Below are 20,484 nucleotides of genomic sequence, written 5' to 3' on the forward strand. Positions count from 1 at the left end.
TAAACTTACACCTCAGATTAGATCTAAATCCCACAGCGGAACTGCTCCCCACTTCCGGTATGGGAAGATGGCGGCGCGAATTCGCGTCTGCGGCGGCGTCACCCAGTACCGTCCATGCAGCGTCTTTGCCCACGTCTAAGTTTTGTCTTCGTTTGATGGCTGGGGAGAGGTGGCGCTGGACCGGCTGGGAGACCTTGATCTGCGGGCCCGGAGACGTAACACCGTGGGCGGTCTGACAGGACGCGGAAGCGGGGCAGGCTACGCTAACTGCTAGCCCATGCAGACCGGCAACACCGAGGGCGGTCTGGCGTTGATGTGGTGTGGAGTGCGGGGGAGGTGTGTCGAGGGTGTCTGGCAGGGGAGAGCTGGACCGGCTGGGGGAGCCCGAGCTACTGTGTCCGATGGGCCCCATGACCGCGGCTCCTGACCGGAGAGGACACCGAGAGCAGTCGGACAGGACGCGGAAGCGGGGCAGGCTAAGCTAACCGCTAGCCCGTGCAGACCGGCAGTCATCCTGACTGGCGTCCGTTTCCCGGGACGGTGATTTCTGGACGTACGTGTCCTTGGATACGTTTTGTTGTCCGCGTTGCACTGCTGTGGGCAAACGAGGACTCAGAAATGCCAAAAAGCCCTGGAATCTTAAAGTGAACTCGGTGTCACATGTTGCGAGATCTGTGGTTTTATTTCAACAAGTCTTACCTAACCTCAGTGTTACAGCAGTGGTGTTAGATGGCTCGTGCGCTAGATTTTAACATGCCATTGTTGTAGTGTGGCTCAGAGAGCCAAGGTGTGCAGCAATAGAGGAACGCTGACCCCAAGGTTGTGTCCCCCCCCCACCCCCATGTACAAACAGACACTGGAAGGAAAGCCACTTGACTCATACCACTTAATGCTGCTTCCGTCATGAAGCTCAAAACGTACTGACCACACTCAAACTGCCATGATGTGGTAAAATGGAAGGGTGTGTGTGTGTGTGTGTGCACACCCAACTGAAACCGTTTGGGGGCAGAAACCGCAGACAAATAGAGCGGCTTGTATTGAACGGGTGCCGATGGGGACAATTGGAGAAACGCCACTGAGGAAACGCGATTGTGAAACCTGGCTCTGTAAACAAACACGACCTCGTTAGACCCCTTCGCAGTCAGAGTGCCTATGTCATAAGCAGCAGTCGAACTGTGTGACTGCGAAGCATTTCCTTTACCGGAGGCTGAACCCCCCCCTACCCCCAAAACAAAAGCTTCTTTTGCTACAGTGTTGGGCCACTTCTGCCCACGCCGGCATAGTGGGGGCGGGGGAGACCAGTTTTAGGTCGCCAGCATGTCTACAAAAACCACACCGAGCTTCTCGTTCGGTGGCTTATTTTGACCACAGGATCTAATCAGATTCCCCCCCCCCCCCACAATGGACTGTAACCAACCAAGATGTGCAGGTAAAAATAAAACCTTTATTGTACAAGTATTACTTCACACACCCGCTTTCATCTGGTTGTTGGGTGGGAGCGCTTTTCCCAGGTGGGTTCCCACCGTCAGGCCAAACTCCTTGTCGGCATGTTCCTCCTGGACCTCTGGTTTCAGCTGGAAGCCCTTCTCCCCATCAAAGTAGTCAGAGGGAGCGAAGGAAACGGCCTTCTCTTCAAGGAGACCCTGCAGACGTGTGCGCCAGGCCTCCAGCATGGCGCCACGGGCCTCGGCGGTGACGTAGGACGGAGCCCAGAAGATCTGGGGAGCCAAGACTTGGAAGCCACAGTAGTACAAGATGCCATTCTAGAGATGGAAAGAGGACATGGGGGGGGGGGTCAACAGTATGCACTCTACAGCCAGTCACGTGAGCCATCAGGAGGCGTTTACTGAAATTAACACGGAAAAAAATGGAGAGGTCTAGTAATAAGGGTGTATAGCTGAGATTTCCTCCTCCGAGCCACTCGGCAACCTTACAAGTCTGCTGTGAGGCGCCATGTCAACTTGAACCAAATACCTGAATTGGCCACAGAGTGACATTCATGTCTCCGTTGATCCCATTGGCACTGAACATGGATTCGTGGGATCCAGTGGTGAAAGACAGAATGGCCTTCTTATCCTGAAAGGGCAAGACAAACGTTAGTACTGCCCAGTATTCTGGCAAGTCAGCCCTGCACAGGTCCTCACCTTGAAGACACCCTGGCTGTATCTCTTCTCTGAAGAGTAGGCAAAACCCAGTGTGAGCACCCGGTCAATCCAGCCCTTCATGATGGAAGGGAAGGAGAACCAGTACATGGGGAACTGGAAGAAGAAGAAAAAAAAAGATAAATTGGTAGAAAGGTTGGAGGGGGGGGGGTAAGTTTGTAGAGACGTCATGCAATATACCTGAAAAATGACGAGGTCTGCTTCCGTCAGTTTACGGTGTTCCTCCTTGATGTCAGCGGACAGCTTTTGCTCCTCCCATGCGAGCTTGGTCTCCTCCGCATATTTGAAGTGCTCCGCATCCTTGACTTCTCCTGCAGGGGGAGGAACGAAACAGTTTGCCTCACCAACCAAGAGTCACAATTAAGCGAGTCAAACAGGAACCAGTTGAAAGTCATACCGGTGATGTCCTCAGCAGTGCAGGTGGCTTTGAAGTTCATGGCATACAGGTCGGATACCTCCACGGTGCACCCTTGAGTAGTCAGGACCTCCACAGCAGCGCTTTTAGCGGCGGCGTTGAACGAGCCTGAACTCTGGTGGCCATAAACGATGAGGACCTTCTTTCCTGCTGAGAAAAGCAAGATCAGACCCCAAATTACACCAGCTCACGTCAGTAAAACAGCAGAGAAAAGTCAGCACACATATATTCAAGTTGCTTTCAACTTCCTTGTCACCTCCTCTCAAACCAAAATAAGCTCACCCATGCTGCCAAGTAGTCTTCCGCCAGAGACGATGTGCTTGAAACCAATCCGACCTGACTGCTGATAACAAGCTCATACCAACACCACCCAGGAGCTGCTGCTTTTATCCAAGTCCAGTCGTGGCTCGCCCACGTTCGCAGCCGTCTGCCGATTAGCAATCAAGCTAATCAACCAATCAGTTCAGCGTTCGGTTAGATCACGTGACCTTTCCTCCCGCTCCTTCTCAACTCCACACACGTGATGGTTTTCAGAATAGATGAGAGTGGACAGAGAGGAATATTACCACTGGGTACCCGGTTCAGGAATATGTGAAGAAGAGCTACTATAACGATGCTGTCGCAGATGGATCCGAACGCTCCAACAATGAGCACGTGGGAGCGGGCATTCGCGTTCCAGAATTCCACAGAGGAATTGTCGAGGAAATTTCCAACAGGGTGTCGGTATTACTCAGCAGGCCTGACAGCAAACGTTTGACCAGAGCGGTGATACCTTCAGCTCCTGCAATGCAAAGTGTAAAATCAGGACAAACAGTTTGAGAGGATCTGTTACGTGAGGTTTCTGGTTAAATCTACATCTAATCGAGGAGACGGTGTTTATGTCTGCCGGATGGCCAGCCGCGCACGTTGGAGTGGAGGGAAATGAGGTTGCAGATAAAGTGCATTAAACCAGTATGATGGGTGTTTCAGAAGTGTCTCCGGAGCTCAGGAGCAAAATGACTAATTCATCACGGAATAATAAAATCCTGGTAGGAAACGCGGGATCACGACGCCAAGGGTAGAGATTAATACAAAATTCAACAGTCTGTCAGAGTGAGATGTATTAAGGCAAATGTGGGAGAGATGTCATTTTCTCTGGGCCGAGATTAGGGCACACTGTGGTGTATTGGATCGAGCACTCGGTGCTCGATTGTGTTGGACTGTCACCACTACTGAGTTCTGTAATACACTGGTCGAGCCTAGTAGTGTGTGAGGTCTCCGTCAGTAAAGATCAGACTTGTGCCGCAAAAAAAAGAAAAAAAGAAAAAAAGAAGGTGAAACAAAGAGTACAAGGTGTGTTTAACCTGAAATGTTGCAAGATTGCTGAATGTTCAAAATGTTTACATGCTAACCACCAGAATGTGAAAAGGAAATGGTTTATGTTGTTTAATGAGAGTCATCTGTCATTTAAAACACATGCTGTATTAATCATTGAAGTATGCAAGTAGAAAAGACTTGTTCAGTGTTGATGCCATAGCGTTAATGGTTCGGTAAAGGGTCTACTGTTGAAGCAACTGATGAGTAGGCCACATCTCAGTTGGAAAAGAGGGATGTGGTGTATTGGATCGAGCACTCGGTGCTCGATTGTGTTGGACTGTCACCACTACTGAGTTCTGTAATACACTGGTCGAGCCTAGTAGTGTGTGACGTCTCCGTCAGTAAAGATCAGACTTGTGCCGCATCCTCGTCTCCGTGTACTTATATATAATAGTGATTAAGTTAGTAACCCACGAATAGTAACACTACAATAGTGTACATAAGAGAAGTCACAACACACACAGGCCTTAAAGCTACTTTATTCATAATGAAAAAAGCCCGTGTCAGAAAAATGTGAGACTTGTGTCACCGCAAGGAAACGGTTGAACGTGTGCTGATGGGTTGGAGGGAGTTCAGTGCAGAAAGAGAGAGAGACTGAGGGGCAGGGATGGGGAGGGATCTGAGCAATAACGGTCTGCTAGGGACAGGGGACAAACAATTACAGGTGCAAATGGTTTTATTTAAATACTTAAAGCCAAACGGCTTTACTGGGCAGAATGTAACGCGATGCAATACACTCCAGTACAGTAGGTGGCGGCATGCAGCTGTTTTGCAACCCGCGGTGAACCCGAAGAAGACGAAGAAGGCAAAACAGGAAGAAGAATTTTCCTCTAAACGTTTATTTGAACAACTTGGAAATGTACAAATCTTGAGGCAAATTTACCGTCAACATTCCTCCAGTAAAGAATGACCGAGCAAAAAATACGCAAATACACATATGAGCCGTTTACGTAACGACGGGAAAACCCTAAAAATAAACAAATAACCCGGAAGGAGGAAAGACGTCACACTGGGGGTCAGAAATAGTTTTTGAGCTTGGTCACCTTTCACGAGCTTTAAGGAATTTGAAAACACTTTCAGTTCTTTCTTTGAAATAATAAATAAGGGCGGGGGGGACGTTTTAAGAATGTAAATTTGTGAATAGACTCCCATCCATCTATCCATTATCCGAACCGCTTATCCTGCCGTCAGGGTCGCGGGGTCGCCTATCCCAGCAGCCCCTGCGCGGCAGGCGGGGGGGGGGACGCCCTGGACAGGCCGCCAGGCCATATTTTCTTATAATTATCAGGTTACAAAGAAGTAGTTTATTCAAGTGTGCTATTAGTATACTTATGTAAGCAGTTATTTTCTTGCCCGGTGCGGGATTCGATACGGGGTGTACTGCACCACAAGGCGACGTCACTAACCGCTCGGCTAAAGGGTCAGATCCGTTAGCTAGGGGCTAACGTGTCTTATTAGTAGTTTACACTTATTTTAAACTAAATATCAGTGCGTACACTTTCAGTTTACTTTATAAGTACTTATCAGAGATATACTAAACAAAATTATACTTAAGTATACTACTAGTACATATACTTGAACTTCACTTGAACTTGAACTTTACTTAGTAAAATAAACTTCAAGTATGCTATTTTTGTAAGGGTGCAATCAGAAATTTCACCTTTCGGTGCCCCATGACGACGCCAAACCTCATGTTGTGGAGATTAAAAGCTGGTAAGATGATTTGCTCAGACCGAATCCACTCACATACAGACAGCCACAGAGACCGGACCCCCTTATGATGGACACACAGACAAGCTGTGCTTTCCACATCCCTCTGGACAGCTGTTACAGTCTAATCTCAATCTTAAGAATTCGTTTGCCAAGATGGATCTTACAGTGTCTCGTGTTTTCCTCATCAAAATAAACATTACCAACCGTAACAGGGTGTGATTTGGGGACCACCTTAGAGTACATCATAGATCCTTTTATAAGGGATACAGGAGGTAAAGGGATTGGCTTGATGACCATGCTATCCTCTCTTACTGAACAGTTTATGTGTTTTACATTTAAAGGACATCATAACGCAAAATATGCCCATCATCACCATCACCCACAAGATGAACAACTGACCAAGTACCGTGTGCCAGCTAATCTTCTACAAATTTGGATTTATGTCTAAATAGGAAACAGGTGTTGCTCCAGACACGAGTTTGTAAGGCAGCCCCTGCAGTAAAGCAGAACCTGCTGTAAAGCAGAACCCGCTGGTGGAAGTCTGAGAGGTTGATAGGTCACGTGCATATCTCAAAATCACATCTCAAAAGAAAATCTATACCAGCACATCTTTTCAAAATAGCAGACGGGGTTTCAAACCACACTGAACACCCGCGAGAAATAAATGCTTGTGAGCATTTTAGTTGTAACGAGCCATTCAGAGAGTCAAAGGCAGCAGCATTTAGCCCGCCATCTTCACATGATGTCAAGATACCACCTTTTCTTATACTCCGACACCACACCTGCCCATCACCTCTGTTCCCGTCATCAGCATGCCCATTGAAGTCCGCGCCAATCGCCACTCTCTCCTCCTCGGGTACCCTCTCCACCACGTCATCCAACTCACTCCAGAAGTCTTCTTTCTCTTCCATCTCACCCTCAGCTTGCGGGGCTGACAACATTCATCAACACACCTTCGATTTCCAGCTTCTGACACTCTCTTCACCCCCGACACACTCCCCTACCCCATTTCTCCTCCCATCCGCAACATGGCGGAAGAGTTTGAACTCACCCCCGATGCTCCTGGCCTTACTCCCCTTCCATCTGGCCTCTTGCACACGCAGTATATCTACCTTTCTTCCCTCCATCATATCAGCTAGCTCTCTCCCCCTTTACCAGTCATAGTGCCAACATTCAAAGTTCCGACTCTCACCTCCACACTCCTATCCGGCCTCCTCTCCCGCTGCCTCTGGACATGCCTTCCCCCTCTCCTTCTCTTTCTCCCAACAGTAGCACTGTTTCCACCGGCACCCCGCTGGCCAACAGAACGGTCGTTGGTAACCCGGGCCTCGACCGATCCAGTATGGAAATCTGATTTATTATCCCTGTATTTGATTTGGCAAAGGTTTTTCTCGCTGGATGCCCTTCCTGACACAACCCTCCCCTTTTATGCGGGCCTGGGACTGGCACTAAGGATGCACTGGCTTGTGCATCCCCAGTGGCTGGGGTGTGGCCTTTTCTTGTATAATGCACTTTATTTCTCCAAATAAAGTTTAATTTAATTAGTCTGTGACTTTAGTAGTTTTGGGAGGGGTAGCAAGAGCATAAGCAGGGTGTATAAAACGAGAGACTTTCCATTTTGGCGAGTGAAATTCTGCCAAAAACGGTTTTATCTCTCTGCAACCATGACTTTTAAGATTGCTTTACTTTTTTACATAGTGTTTTGAATGTTAGACTTTTCACAAGAATCCAAGTCTTTGGCGATACCGATACTCAAGTGATCATTTTTAGTAGGTATGTCGTGCAGTAGTACCAATGGATGATTATGAATCACCATTAATTCACAGTTTTTGACATTTAATTTTAGTCCCAGATGTTTTGGAGAAGAAATCGGCGTTCCTTTTTTAAAACAAATAATGTGTCATCCGCCAACTGCTTGACTATAAACTCATTCCCCATGGCACGCCGCCCACTGGCTGCTGGGATAGGCTCCAGCATCCCACGACCTTCAGAGCAGGATAAGCGGTTTGGACAATGGATGGATGGATGGATGGATGGATTTTAAACCCTTAATATTGACCTCGTTTTGATAAGCAGGGATAACATTTCTGCCACCAGGGGCATAAAAGAGGCGAGTTGGGCAACCTCGATGAATCCCCACGTTTGAGGTCAAATCGGGGACATGTGCCTTTGGGAACTATTGACACCATCGCACAGCATTTAAATGGTTTTATTAATTTATTACCCAAACCAACATTTTAAGCGTACCAAAGATAAAAGGGTGAAATACCTTGTCTTGTAGAAATGTGAAAATTAAATAAAATCATCACCCTCGATTTTCTCACTGGAAGAAGAACAAGAACAAGAAGAACAAGAACAAGAAGGAGATGATGACGATGAACAAGAAGATGAACAAGAAAAAGGAGGAAGAAGAAAAAAATCTCTACGACGGCGTATTAGGCCCGGGTATGTCGTATCCCGCGACCCTAATTAGGACAAGCGGCTTGGATAATGGATGGACGATTGGATGGATGGGCGGATGGATGGATGGATGGATGGATGGATGGATGGATGCCGTAGAATATAACAATACTCCAGTTAAATCTATGGGACATTTCTTATCTTCAGTTTTACTAGAAGGTGTTTATATCCGATTCCGAAGCAAAAAATGCAATAACAACTATGTTAGATCAATCTGTAAAAACGTTAGTACGCCGCCTGTGGTAATGTTTCGGAATTACATTGTGGAACATATTGTAACCATTTCGGGGAGCAACCGCAGGAACCGCCACAACCGGAACGCGAACCCGTATCTCCCGCACCGCGGGCGACATCGCTAACCGCTCGACTAAAGGGTTCGTCCCTTGATTAAAGTCGAGCTGTTAAAGGGTCCGACCCCTTTAGTCGAGCGGTTAGCGATGTCTCCCGCGGTGCGGGAGCCACGGGTTCGCGTCCCGGCTGCGGCGGTTCCTGCGGTTGCCCCCCGAATTCACTACATTGGTGTCAGAAGTGGGATGCCCGCGGACGCGCTTCCCGAAGGAGAGGGGGTAGTGCAACGTACACGAATAAGAAGGCACGTTAGCCCTTGGCTAACTGGTCGGACCCTTTAGTCGAGCGGTTAGCGATGTCGCCCGCGGTGCGGGAGACACGGGTTCGCGTCCCGGCTGCGGCGGTTGCTGCGGTTGTCCCCCGAATTCGCTACAGCACGCGACAGGAAACTGGTATGAAACCGGAAGTCAGTGGACTACAGTTATACACAGAGTCGATTGGAAAAATGTCTGGAGTCAATGTCATAAATACGGTATAACTAATAAGGTCAAAGAAGTTACATTGGAGATTATCCATAGAGTTTACCCAGTGAAACGCTTTACCGCAGGTAGATTCACAATAGACATGGATGATCAATGTGTCTTCTTTGAAGATGACTTTGGATCTCTAAACCACCCTCTCTGGAACTGCCCACATGTTGGTAAATTTTGGACGGATTTATCAGATTTTATTCTTAGGAAAACTTATTTCAATCTTACCTTTATCCTGCTTCTATTCAGCCCCATAGAGAAAGACCCCAACATGACGTTTGTTATACACTTATTAATTCTTCTTGGCGGATTCTTTGTGCATGGGAGGAAGTGGATTGGGGGGAGAACAAACTAAGTGTATTCTTGATAGACAAAAGTACATAAAGCCCATTCGTTTATGTAAAAACAAAAAAGCAATTCGAACTGCTGATACTTTTGAGAAGTGTAATTTAATGTTTGAATAACTGATTGTACCCCTGTGTTCAATGTTAAGTTCATGTAGGTTTATTGTATACTTATTGTAATGTATTGTAATGTCTTGTGTGTTTGTTCTTTGTCGTTTAAAAAATGTATTAAAAAAGAAAAAAGGAAGAAGAAGGAGAGAAAAAATAATCTTCTCTCCGTGAGCCAGTGCTGCATTACCACGATGGAGACACAACACACTTAAATATGCAAGTATTTTGCAGTACACATCCTGTACTTCAACTAAGAGCTTGCAGAGACACACGGCGATCCTGTTTCCCCTCACCGTCCTTCCACAGTTCACACAAGCGCTACACTCCTATACCTCCCCACGAGTGTGCGCGTGCGTGCGTGCGTGTGTGCATGCGTGTGTGTGTGGCGCATCAAGTCACGGAGCCACATGAAGCAGCTGCGCTTGAGCGGCTGTGTTCTCCCCCTCCGCCGCTGCTGCTTTTCAGATCTGTTTCTCTTCACGTTACTTTCCTCTAAGAAGCCGTTGCCTGCGGTCAAGACCCCTCGCGGATGTTGTCCCATAAACAGGGACTCGGACCCAAAAAAAAAAAAAGCACTGGGCATCAAAGGCGGGAGCGAGCTGGCACACATCTGGGCCTGAGAACGTTCCCCTCGACCTGCCACTGTGTGGGGGTTCTAATGAACAACTGCTCCGTATTAGCTCCTGGGCTCACATGCGAACCCTCCTCCTGGGATGCTGCACTGCTCACACATATGGACGCAGTTTGTCAACCTACTCATTTTACTCTCTCGCTCGCTGGGTATGTCAGGAAATTTGGTTTGTAGTAAAGGCTCCCGCAGCATCTGCTCACAATCGTGTCCCAACTATCTCTTTGACAGTTCAAATGATGATGACTAGGCTTTCTGGTGTTTGACGGGCTTACTTGTCCGTCTCTGGGGCCATTGTGATGTTCTTCGTCGCCCCCTGTTCGTGTAACCTACGAAAAGACTCGCTGGCCGATCCGCTAGTTCGCCTTGTGCTTCCTGCATGCATGAAGTTGTGCTGATCTTCAGGGTATACACCCTCCCTGGAGAGAGAGGGGACCATGTTCGTGTGTCCCCATGTGATGTGTTGTGCTATGGGATCTCCACCCGTGTAAAGGTGGGCTTACAGGTATGTTTTTGTGCTCCGCTTTACATGCCAGGTATGTGGTGTCATTTGCCCCGGGGCAAACAATTGTCTCTCGAGCGTCTCATTCTGCCTGTCCGCGTTCAAGATTTGCAACACACAATGTCAGTCTGCTGCTGCCTGTCTATACGAGCGCTTATAACCACAACCATGCGCCTCTCAGAGCACAGAAGGCCACACATATGAACGAATAAAGATGATATAAGAATAGAGGCAATAGTGCCACCGTGTGGCCAATACACGGAACTGCGTTTCCCTATGAAATGGGTGCAGCGTCAGAATCGTGATTATTGGCCATGTAGGTTTAAACAAACATGGAATTTGACTCCGGTTTCGTGGCTGCCCTCAGTGTACTTAACATAGAATAACAACACAACAATCTTCAGATATATACACAAGGGCTGACTATATACAGGCAACATAAGAGGGGATAAAGTGCAACGGTGCAGAGAATATATCAGAGATGCTGCAATAAATGTTAGCAGGTTATTTACATACATGCCTGAGGTAGATGACATGACAGAGTGTACCAGTATATGCACAATGTACAGTACAGTATATAGAAAATGGTTGGATTTATTTGACAATGTTAAGCCTTCATTTGAATGACAGCCCGCGGAAAGAAACTGTTTTTACATCTGGTTGTTTTGGGGTACGGTGCTCTGTAGCGCCTACCAGAGGGGAGGAGTTGGAACAGGTTGCGACCAGGGTGTGATTCAGATTCAGACAACTTTATTTATCCCAGAAGGGCAATTCAGTTTTACAATCTGCCCAGACCATACACAAAACTCACAGACAAGTGGCAACCAGCAGTATGTCAGAGACAACAGACACATCAGTACACGGGCAAGAGATGCACACTGTCGCCCTCGTGTGGCCTTGCATGCATACTCACATGAGGACCAGGCGAAGGGTAAAAATTCATATACGTTAAAGAACAAAATAGACAGACAGACAGACAGACAGACAGACAGATAGATAGATAGATAGATAGATAGATAGATAGATAGATAGATAGATAGATAGATAGATAGATAGATAGATAGATAGATAGATGGATGGATGGATGGATGGATGGATGGATGGATGGATGGATGGATGGATGGATGGATGGATGGATGGATGGATAGATAGATAGATAGATAGATAGATAGATAGATAGATAGATAGATAGATAGATAGATAGATAGATAGATGGATGGATGGATGGATGGATGGATGGATGGATGGATGGATAGATAGATAGATAGATAGATAGATAGATAGATAGATAGATAGATAGATAGATAGATAGATAGATAGATAGATAGATAGATAGATAGATAGATAGATATATTGATTGATAGATGATGCATTCTAAGATGTATTGCACGTTACATTCCCCCACTACAGTCAGTCAACGTACAGGCCGTACAAGGTATAAACCAACTACTGTGGTTTAAAACGATATAAAGCATTTATTTTAAAATGACTACTCTCAGCATTTAACAGCCTGATAGCAGAAGGAATGAAGGACCTAGAATACCGATTCGCTTTCCTAGGGGCGCTTTATAGCGCCAGCCTGATAGCATTACAGTGAATTCACTGGACAGACGTGGTCAGATTAGCTAATAATTTCTTTTGCTTTCTGGGCCACACGTTTCTCCCAGAGTGTGATGGGTCTGCAGCGACGTTGCCTGCCCATTTCCTGAGTTTGGAGGTGTGTAACTCCTGAATAGAGGGCAGGTTGGCAACAATGACTTTCTCTGCAGACCGAACTGTCCGTTGTAGTCTGTCCCTGTCCTGTTTGGCGGCCGATCCAAACCAGACAGTGATGGATGTGCAGAGGACAGACTGGATTATAACAGCGTAGAACTGAATCAGTTCCTGAGGCAGGTTGAACTTTCTGAGCTGGCGGAGAAAGTACATCCTCTGCTGGGCCTTTTTGATGATCGTGTCTATGTTGGATGCCCACCTTAGGTCCTGGGAGATTGTGGAACCCAGAAATCTCTAGGTTTTCACTGTAGACACTGTGCTGTTGAGTATGGTGGGGGGGGGCAGTGTTGGGGGGCTCCTCCTGAAGTCCACTGTCATCTCCACTGTTTTGACTGTTTTCAGCTCCAGGTTGTTATGGCCGCACCACAGGGCCAGCTGTTCAACCTCCCGTCTGTATGCAGACTCGTCACCATCCCGGATAAGGCCAATAATGGTTGTGTTGTTCACGAACTTCAGGAGTTTAACAGATGGGTCACCTGAGGGGCAGTCATTTGTGTAGAGGGAGAAGAGTAGAGGGGAGAGTACACATCCCTGGGGGGTGCCAGCGCTGATTGTCCAGGTGCTGGATGTGATTTTCCCCAGCCTCACCAGCTGCCTCCTGTCTGTCAGGAAGCTTTTAATCTACTGGCAGATGGGGGGCTGGTACAGTGAGATGGGTGAGTTTGGAGTGGAGCATATCTGGGACGATGGTTTTGAACACCGAGCTGAAGTCCACAAATAGGACCCATGGGCATGTCCCGAGGTGTTGGAAGATGCAGTGTAGTGGATGGAAGAGGATTAGGGCTACACGTGAAAACTGAGAATAAATTCAGAATGACAATAAAGTAAGAATTCTGAGAATCATCTGAAAAGTCAGAACTCCAATATATTTTTCACATCTGGCCCTAATGCTCTTCGATGTACTCGTCGAAGGGGTGCACTGAAATACTGCTACGCTGGACGGCTTACAGACAGTATAATCCACATAAGTTATCCGTACTTCGTGAGGGAATGGTTTTCCATTAACCCTAAAACAAAAAGTAGGGAAAAAAAATACCCACAGACAGGATGCTGAAAATGATTAACAAAGAGAACACGAGGGAGGCGCCTTAAAGGGACAGTTCACCCTAAAATCAAAAACACCTGGTTTTCCTCTTACCTGTAGTGCTATTTATCCATCTAGATCCTTTCTGTGTGAGTTGCCGAGTTTTGGAAATATCGGCCGTAGAGATGTCTGCCTTCTCTTGACAACAATGGAACTGGGTGGCACTTGGCTTGTGTTGCTCAAAGGGCCAAAAAGTAAAAAATACAGTTGACCCGGTTACTCGAGATAATCCACAGACCTTGTTGTGAGCAGTAGTTCAGTCTAAGAAAGCAGTTCCTTCATGAAACTGCTCACAACGAGGTCTGCGGATTATCTCGAGTAACCGGGTCGTGGTTTCTGGAAAGAGACATTGCTGTTGAGTTCTTCAAATGTTTTTTGTTTTGTGATGTTGGGCTATAGAAATAAAATTGACTTGACTTGTTTTTTTAAAAAAATTTCTTTTTTAAGGCGCTTTGATTTTGGAGTGAACGACCCTTTAAATTAGAACCCGGGAGTCCATTCACTTCCTATAATCCACCACTAGATGGAGACAGATCCTCAGAGGTCTCAAAACCCAGAGATTGGTATGGTATTTTTATGGTTTAATCATTGAGTTTGTGATTGCCTGGCGGGGTTCGTGGAGGTGAAGGCCAAAGAGAATAACAGACACCCAGATGGTGAGTCATGAATTGTGGCTATATACTGGCAGACAACATCATTTGTATCGCGTGGTAACTACAGCCCAAGGCAGATTAACATCAGTGATCTAATCACAGTGATGCTCACAATTAAACACCACATGAGGATTTATTGAGTTCCGCTGGCACTTCTTCTTGGCTGGCACACAAATTAAAAAGTTCCAGGTCATCCAGGGCTTGGTAAAAAAAAACAAAAAAAAAAACAAAACAAAACATAATTCCCACATCCTTTAGATATCTCTTACAAAACCTTGAGTTTCTTTGGCAAGCCGGGACATCCCTCTCCTGCATCTATATTAAAGCAAAGGTGTCTTATTATAAAATGACGTTTAAATGACATTTACAACTCCCGGAACTAACTTTTTATACCGTCCGTTACTCCACTAGGGGGCAGCATAGACAATGGTTCGTAACCTGAAGGGATTTTTTTTTTCTTTGTAGAAAACTGGCCTCTGAAAAGGAGCATCATCTGCAGCTCAGGAAATCATACCAGTAAATCATAACAGAAGTCCAATACAGTCGCTCACTAAATCGTATAATCACTGCTGTGGCCATGTTGCGTGACCGAGACGGGGTACCAGGGGCACGGTGGTTGGACGTTCATTCATTTGAAGTGTGGTTGACGAATATGATAAAAGTTTGCCATTGTTGAGAACAATACCACGTCTCTGCGAGGCAAACGTTTGTTTCAGTTTATTCATAGCAATATGTCATGTCATGTCATGTCATGTCTTAAATATGAGGCATTATGAGGAAAAGAGGCCCTCAATACCTGAGTACTGTCTCTCAGGAGAGACAAACCGTTCGTTTCTGTTTCATTCCAACTGTGAAGGGTCTTTTTTTTTGGACCCCCCCCCCTTTTTTCTCCCCAATTCCCAATTACCCCCCTCTTCCGAGGTGTCCCGGTCGCTGCCCCACCCCCTCTGCCGATCCGGGGAGGGCTGCAGACTACCACATGCCTCCTCCGATACATGTGGAGTCGCCAGCCACTTCTTGTCACCTGACAGTGAGGAGTTTCACCAGGTGGCTTTTATATAGGTGGCTGGTGTGACAGAGGAAGATGCAGAGGACAGGAGGGAATGGAAACGGATGATCCGCTGTGGCGACTCCTAACGGGAGCAGCCAAAAGTAGTAGTAGTAGTAGTAGTAGTAGTAGTAGTAGTAGTGAGGAGTTTCGCCAGGGGGATGTAGCGCGTGGGAGGATCATGCTATTCCCCCCACCCCACCCCCCCGAACAGGTGCCCCGACCGACCAGAGGAGGCGCTAGTGCAGTGACCAGAACACATACCCACATCTGGCTTCCCACCCGCAGACACGGCCAATTGTGTCCATAGGGACGCCCGACCAAGCCGGAGGTAACACCGGGAGTCGAACCGGCGATCCCCGTGTTGGTAGGCAACGGAATAGACCGCTACGCCACCCGGACGCCCTAAACCACAGGATCTACCCGGAGATAAACATGCGTACCTCAGAGGTGTAAATGAATGACAACCTGTGGCCAACAGTGAACACGCACAACCCAGACAGACAGGTACACAACAGGCCAATTTGAGCACACGTGACTCACGTGCTTCTCTATACAGTCATGACATACCCAGACAGCATCCGGGTGTGGGCCACTTGAGGCAGTGATGTGGTACTGACGGCCTTCTTCTGGCCCTGACCAAATGGATGTGAGCCTGAAGTGGCCCACATGTATAACAGCAAATATGGCCCAAATATGCCAAATCAAATGTGGGCCTTGTCTGGCAAAGATGCGGTGCTCTGGGCAACATGTGATCTGGATGTGACCCTGAAGTGGCCCCGTGTGGTAAATAGTGAATATGGCCCAAATATCACAAAACAAATATGGGCCACCTTTGGCAGATATGTGGCCTTGCTGTGGCTTGGTTCTGGCCCAGATCTGGCAAACAGGAGCGGACCGCCCAAGTGCCACCATGCCACTCGGTATGTGGGCCGGATGAAAGCGTCGGTGTGGGACGGGTCCGGACCACAGGAACTTCGCTCTCTGGGTATGCATGAGACATGGTGTCTGGCAGGACTGGTGGCCAAGCCTTTTACAACTCTGCGCTCCAGCCCAAGGACACCCTGTCTGGTGTGTCGCACATCAGACAAACAAATCATCCCAAGTTCCACCATAATGGGACAATAATGGTTCTTGCATAGCTGACAGCTGAGTGCATGAGTTACCTAGCAACCGCGCGTCCCCCGAAACCAGAGGAGGTACAGGCCTCGTGCGGCTCGGAGAAGAGGCAGCGAAGGGGCAAAATGGACGCCGCGAGCTGAAAGCCTCCACGTCTGTGCAATGCCAGCGGAAGGCGAGAGTCTGTCTGGCAAAAGCCGACTGTGTTTATGGAGACTAGCGCAGCATCCGCTACGCCCGCCGCCAAGACAACGACAAACACACACAGCACACGCACTAATGCACACAATATCATCCATCGACGCACATCAACGTGTTTCCCATGTCCACGACCAGTAAACAAAATTGCTCACCGGACTCTCGGTTATACTGCAGAATTGCATTGTGGGGGGTGGGAACCTTGAGGACGGTCACATCTCAAGGAGTCGAAAGCGCGTCAGACTTGAAATATATTGTACGGCCATCTACTGACGGGGTCATGTGAGCCAAGGTGTTTTTTTCCCCCTTTGGCTTGTGTGGGGGGTGGTGGTGCTACGCTGAGTGTTAGTTTCTGGCTCTGACACTGGAAGGCTGTTTGTGCTGGTGGGACATAAATCCGGCCGTTTATGATGAAGCGTTTAAACGGCGTTGCCTTGATGCGCTCACCGCTTGCTGCACAACACAGGTACACATTCAATGTAATGAGGTTTTGCTGTCCGGATGTAACCCCCCCCCCCTCCCCCCCTCCCTCCCTCCCTCTGGTGTGACTGTCCTGAGGTAAGCAGCAACAACAGAGACAAGAGTAACACTGATAGATAGATGGATGGATGGATGGATGGATGGATAGATAGATAGATAGATAGATGGATGGATGGATGGATGGATGGATGGATGGATGGATGGATAGATAGATAGATAGATAGATAGATAGATAGATAGATAGATAGATAGATAGATAGATAGATAGATAGATAGATAGATGGCTAGATAGATAGATAGATAGATAGATAGATAGATAGATAGATAGATAGATAGATAGATAGATAGATAGATAGATAGATAGATAGATGGATGGATGGATAGATAGATACCCCCCCTTTTCTCCCCAACTGTACCTGGCCAATTACCCCACTCTCCCGAGCCGTCCCGGTCGCTGCTCCACCCCCTCTGCCGATCCGGGGAGGGCTGCAGACTACCACACGCCTCCTTCGGTACACGTGGAGTCGCCAGCCGCTTCTTTTCACCTGACAGTGAGGATTTTCACCAGGGGGACGTAGTGCGTGGAAGGGTCACGCTATTGCCCCCAGTTCCCCCCCCAACCGACCAGAGGAGGCGCTAGTGCAGCGACCAGGGCACGTACCTACATCCGGCTCCCCACCTGCAGACACGGCCAGTCATGTCTGTAGGGACGACCAAGCTGGAGGCAACACGGGGATTCGAACCGGTGATCCTCATACTGGTAGTCAACGGAATAGACCGCCGCGCCACCCGGACGCCCGCAACCGTTCACTTTTTCAATCAAGTGTTTAAAAAGGTGGAGTCAAGGTGGTCTTGTAAGTGTTATGTATTTGTGTGTGCGCGTGTGTGTGCATGTACTTCATGCACGCACACACAAATACACACATTTCAGTGAAACAAAGGAGCACATCCCAGTCTACATGTGGACTGACTATCAGAGGCGCAACATACGGACAGGCAAGGCAGCCAATTGTGTGGGGGCCCCCAAGACTCTAGGGGGCCCCCACGGGGTGACTGACTGACTCCACAGCATTGACAGCAACGGCTCAAAATTGCAACAACTTCAACCCCCCCCCACGCCCCCTTGGGGCCACCGACTCATGCAATTTTTTTTGAAGCCTCCCTACACGTGTGAAATCAAAATGCATGAGTTGTCTGTCTGGTAGTGGGAAAAACACACAACACAAAACGAGGAGGAGGAAAAACAAAAACATGACAGCGGTAAGTGTGCACCGGAGAATGTAGGTTAATGTGAAGGATGCTGACAGCAAGCCCAAAACCTGGTTAGCAGGTGCTCTTTTTATATGAATATGAATGTAGCCCAAAGTTAGCTAAGTAACTAGAATAGAATAGAATAGAATAGAACAGAATAGAATAGAATAGAATAGAACATCATTTTCCAGCCGAGGCCAGAAAATCACCTTTGGTCTCACCAGATACAATAAAATCATCGCATTACTTCAATACAGCAAATCTCATCACATCACACACGATTAATCCAACATACACACGGTGTACAGAGCACACCACATGCAGAATTGTGCACATTAACGCAGTTTGTTCATGAGATTTGCTGCACGAGAAACAAAAGATCTTATAGAACAGGTCCACTAAGGTCCACTAAGACTAAACGCCTCACAAAACAGTTTTGTCCCCTAGCTATCAGGACTCTGAATTCCTCCCTATAGTCCCCTCCGCACACACCACTGGCACGCATACTGTGTGCGTACTATGTTTGTTTCTGTTATTGTGTAACTGTATTGTTCATGGCAATATGTGGAGTGTCTGCTGTTGTGCATGTATGTACTGTGCTGCAGAGTTTAACATGTACCACAAACAAATTCCCATCTACATCTTTTTGTGTGCCAGGGTTTACTCCATAGCTAACGCTAACGTTAATAGAATAGCTTGCTTACTTAGCCTATTAAGATAACTAGAATTTTACTTTCTCAAACAGTTACCCAAATTTGCTCTGTGGCTTCTCTTTGTTGGAGCGTAGAGTAACGATGATTTAAAGTTATTTTGCCTGAAAAGGTGTCTGCTGGATGGCTGGCCTTAATTGCCCACGAATGTGAACAGGTCAACACATGAGACTTCAGCAGAGTTTAATTAATATATAATGCAGTCTAAATAGGTTTGGGAAACTATTCTGTGATGTGAAACCTATTTTGTTTTTACTAATTCAACTGTAGCGATGACAGCCGTGCCTAAGGGGGATATTAAAATGCTTAAAAAAAGGAGGGACTATTTCAAAGATTTATTCCAAGAATATATCCAAATATGAAAAGTAATTCATTTTTTCTTTCACTAATATTCTGATAAAATTAGGATCATTGGCTATACTTATTTGTTTTATTTATATCTGGTAGGTTGACTACGCATGCATGCTCGTTTACAGCCAAACCCCTGTACGTACCACTTCCTTATCTCTCCATTTGTCTGTCAGGAACTTGAATAGTGCTCCTATTAAATGATTATTTGATAGGGGTTTGGGGAATATAGTGGCAATGAATGAACAGTCAGAACTGGACAGGATTACTGAAAAAAGGGAGGGGTTTTTGTTTCTGTCTGGGCCCCCTCAGCCTCTAGATTCTGCTTGGGCCCCCCTCAGACTCTAGATTCTGTCTGCCCCCGCCCCCCAGACTCTAGATTCTGTCTGGACCCAACCCAGACTCTAGATTCTGTCTGAGCCCCCCCCCTTCAGACTCTAGATTCTGTCTGGGGGGGGGGGCTCCTCAGACTCTAGATTCTGTTTGGACCCCCTCAGACTCTAGATTCTGTTTGGGGCCGCTCAGACTCTAGATTTTACGTGGGCCCCCCTCAGACTCTATATTCTATCTGGGCCCCCCTCAGACTCTAGATTCTGCTTGGACCCCCCCCCCCCAGACTCTAGATTCTGCCTGGGGCCCAGCAGACTCTAGAAACGCCTCTGTCGACTATCAAACCTTCCACTACACTCGCCTTTCTTCTCTACTCTTCCTCTCTCTGCTCGGTAGGGTAGCCAGCCCCTCTCCTTTGCAGACCGCGGATATTCTCAAGACAAAACACCTCAAGGCATCTGCTGAAGTGATGCTCACTCAACTGTGGCCAGACGCAGCATACAGAGAATTTCAAGCGAGGTTGTTAATGGGGCCGGATAACAGAGTCTCCTTAAAAGTGCTGTAGATTCACCATGGTGCATTTGGGTCTCGTTTTCAGTATCCTTTGTCAGTCACACCACCATATTATAATGCACCCGTACATTTTCCATGACACGCACCTGTCAGAACAGAAACAGGTGTCCTCTGCAACGCCTGTTAAATGAATTGTACTGGCTATACTGAAGAAAGTAAAGAAGGAAGTAAGAAGTAAGTAAGTCTTTGAAAACTGGAGTGTCCAAGGTGCTTCACGGACAACACAATAACGATACAATAAACTGCAAAAAAAAAAGAAAGAGCATAAACAGAGAAAGCCTTCACACAGAAGGAACACCGACATAAAATCAGAATCAGTAAAGGGCCCAGGTAAAAAGATGGGGTTTAAGAGGCTGTTTGGGAGGCCCGACGGCAACAATGCACGGCCCCTTCTGGATGCAGTTTGTC

General features: G+C 47.2%; 1 protein-coding gene across 1 annotated transcript; it reads right to left on the minus strand.

The window, feature by feature from the left end:
* Positions 1–1,463: 1,463 nt before the first annotated feature.
* On the minus strand, positions 1,464–2,863 carry LOC130121008 (ribosyldihydronicotinamide dehydrogenase [quinone]-like). Its single transcript, XM_056289841.1, has 6 exons — positions 2,860–2,863; positions 2,560–2,763; positions 2,343–2,473; positions 2,145–2,258; positions 1,975–2,076; positions 1,464–1,763 (listed from the first exon to the last, which is right to left on the minus strand). The coding sequence occupies exons 1-6, from the start codon at positions 2,861–2,863 to the stop codon at positions 1,464–1,466; spliced, it is 855 nt and encodes a 284-aa protein (XP_056145816.1).
* Between the last annotated feature and the right edge of the window lie 17,621 nt (positions 2,864–20,484).

Source organism: Lampris incognitus, chromosome 11 (genome assembly GCF_029633865.1).
Source record: "Lampris incognitus isolate fLamInc1 chromosome 11, fLamInc1.hap2, whole genome shotgun sequence".
NCBI lineage: Eukaryota > Metazoa > Chordata > Actinopteri > Lampriformes > Lampridae > Lampris > Lampris incognitus.

Coding starts and splice junctions, on each gene's coding strand:
- LOC130121008 (XM_056289841.1), bottom strand. Junction 2,077..2,144: donor ACAGCCAGGGTGTCTTCAAG/GTGAGGACCTGT, acceptor TTGCCCTTTCAG/GATAAGAAGGCCATTCTGTC. Junction 1,764..1,974: donor TCACTCTGTGGCCAATTCAG/GTATTTGGTTCA, acceptor TTCCATCTCTAG/AATGGCATCTTGTACTACTG.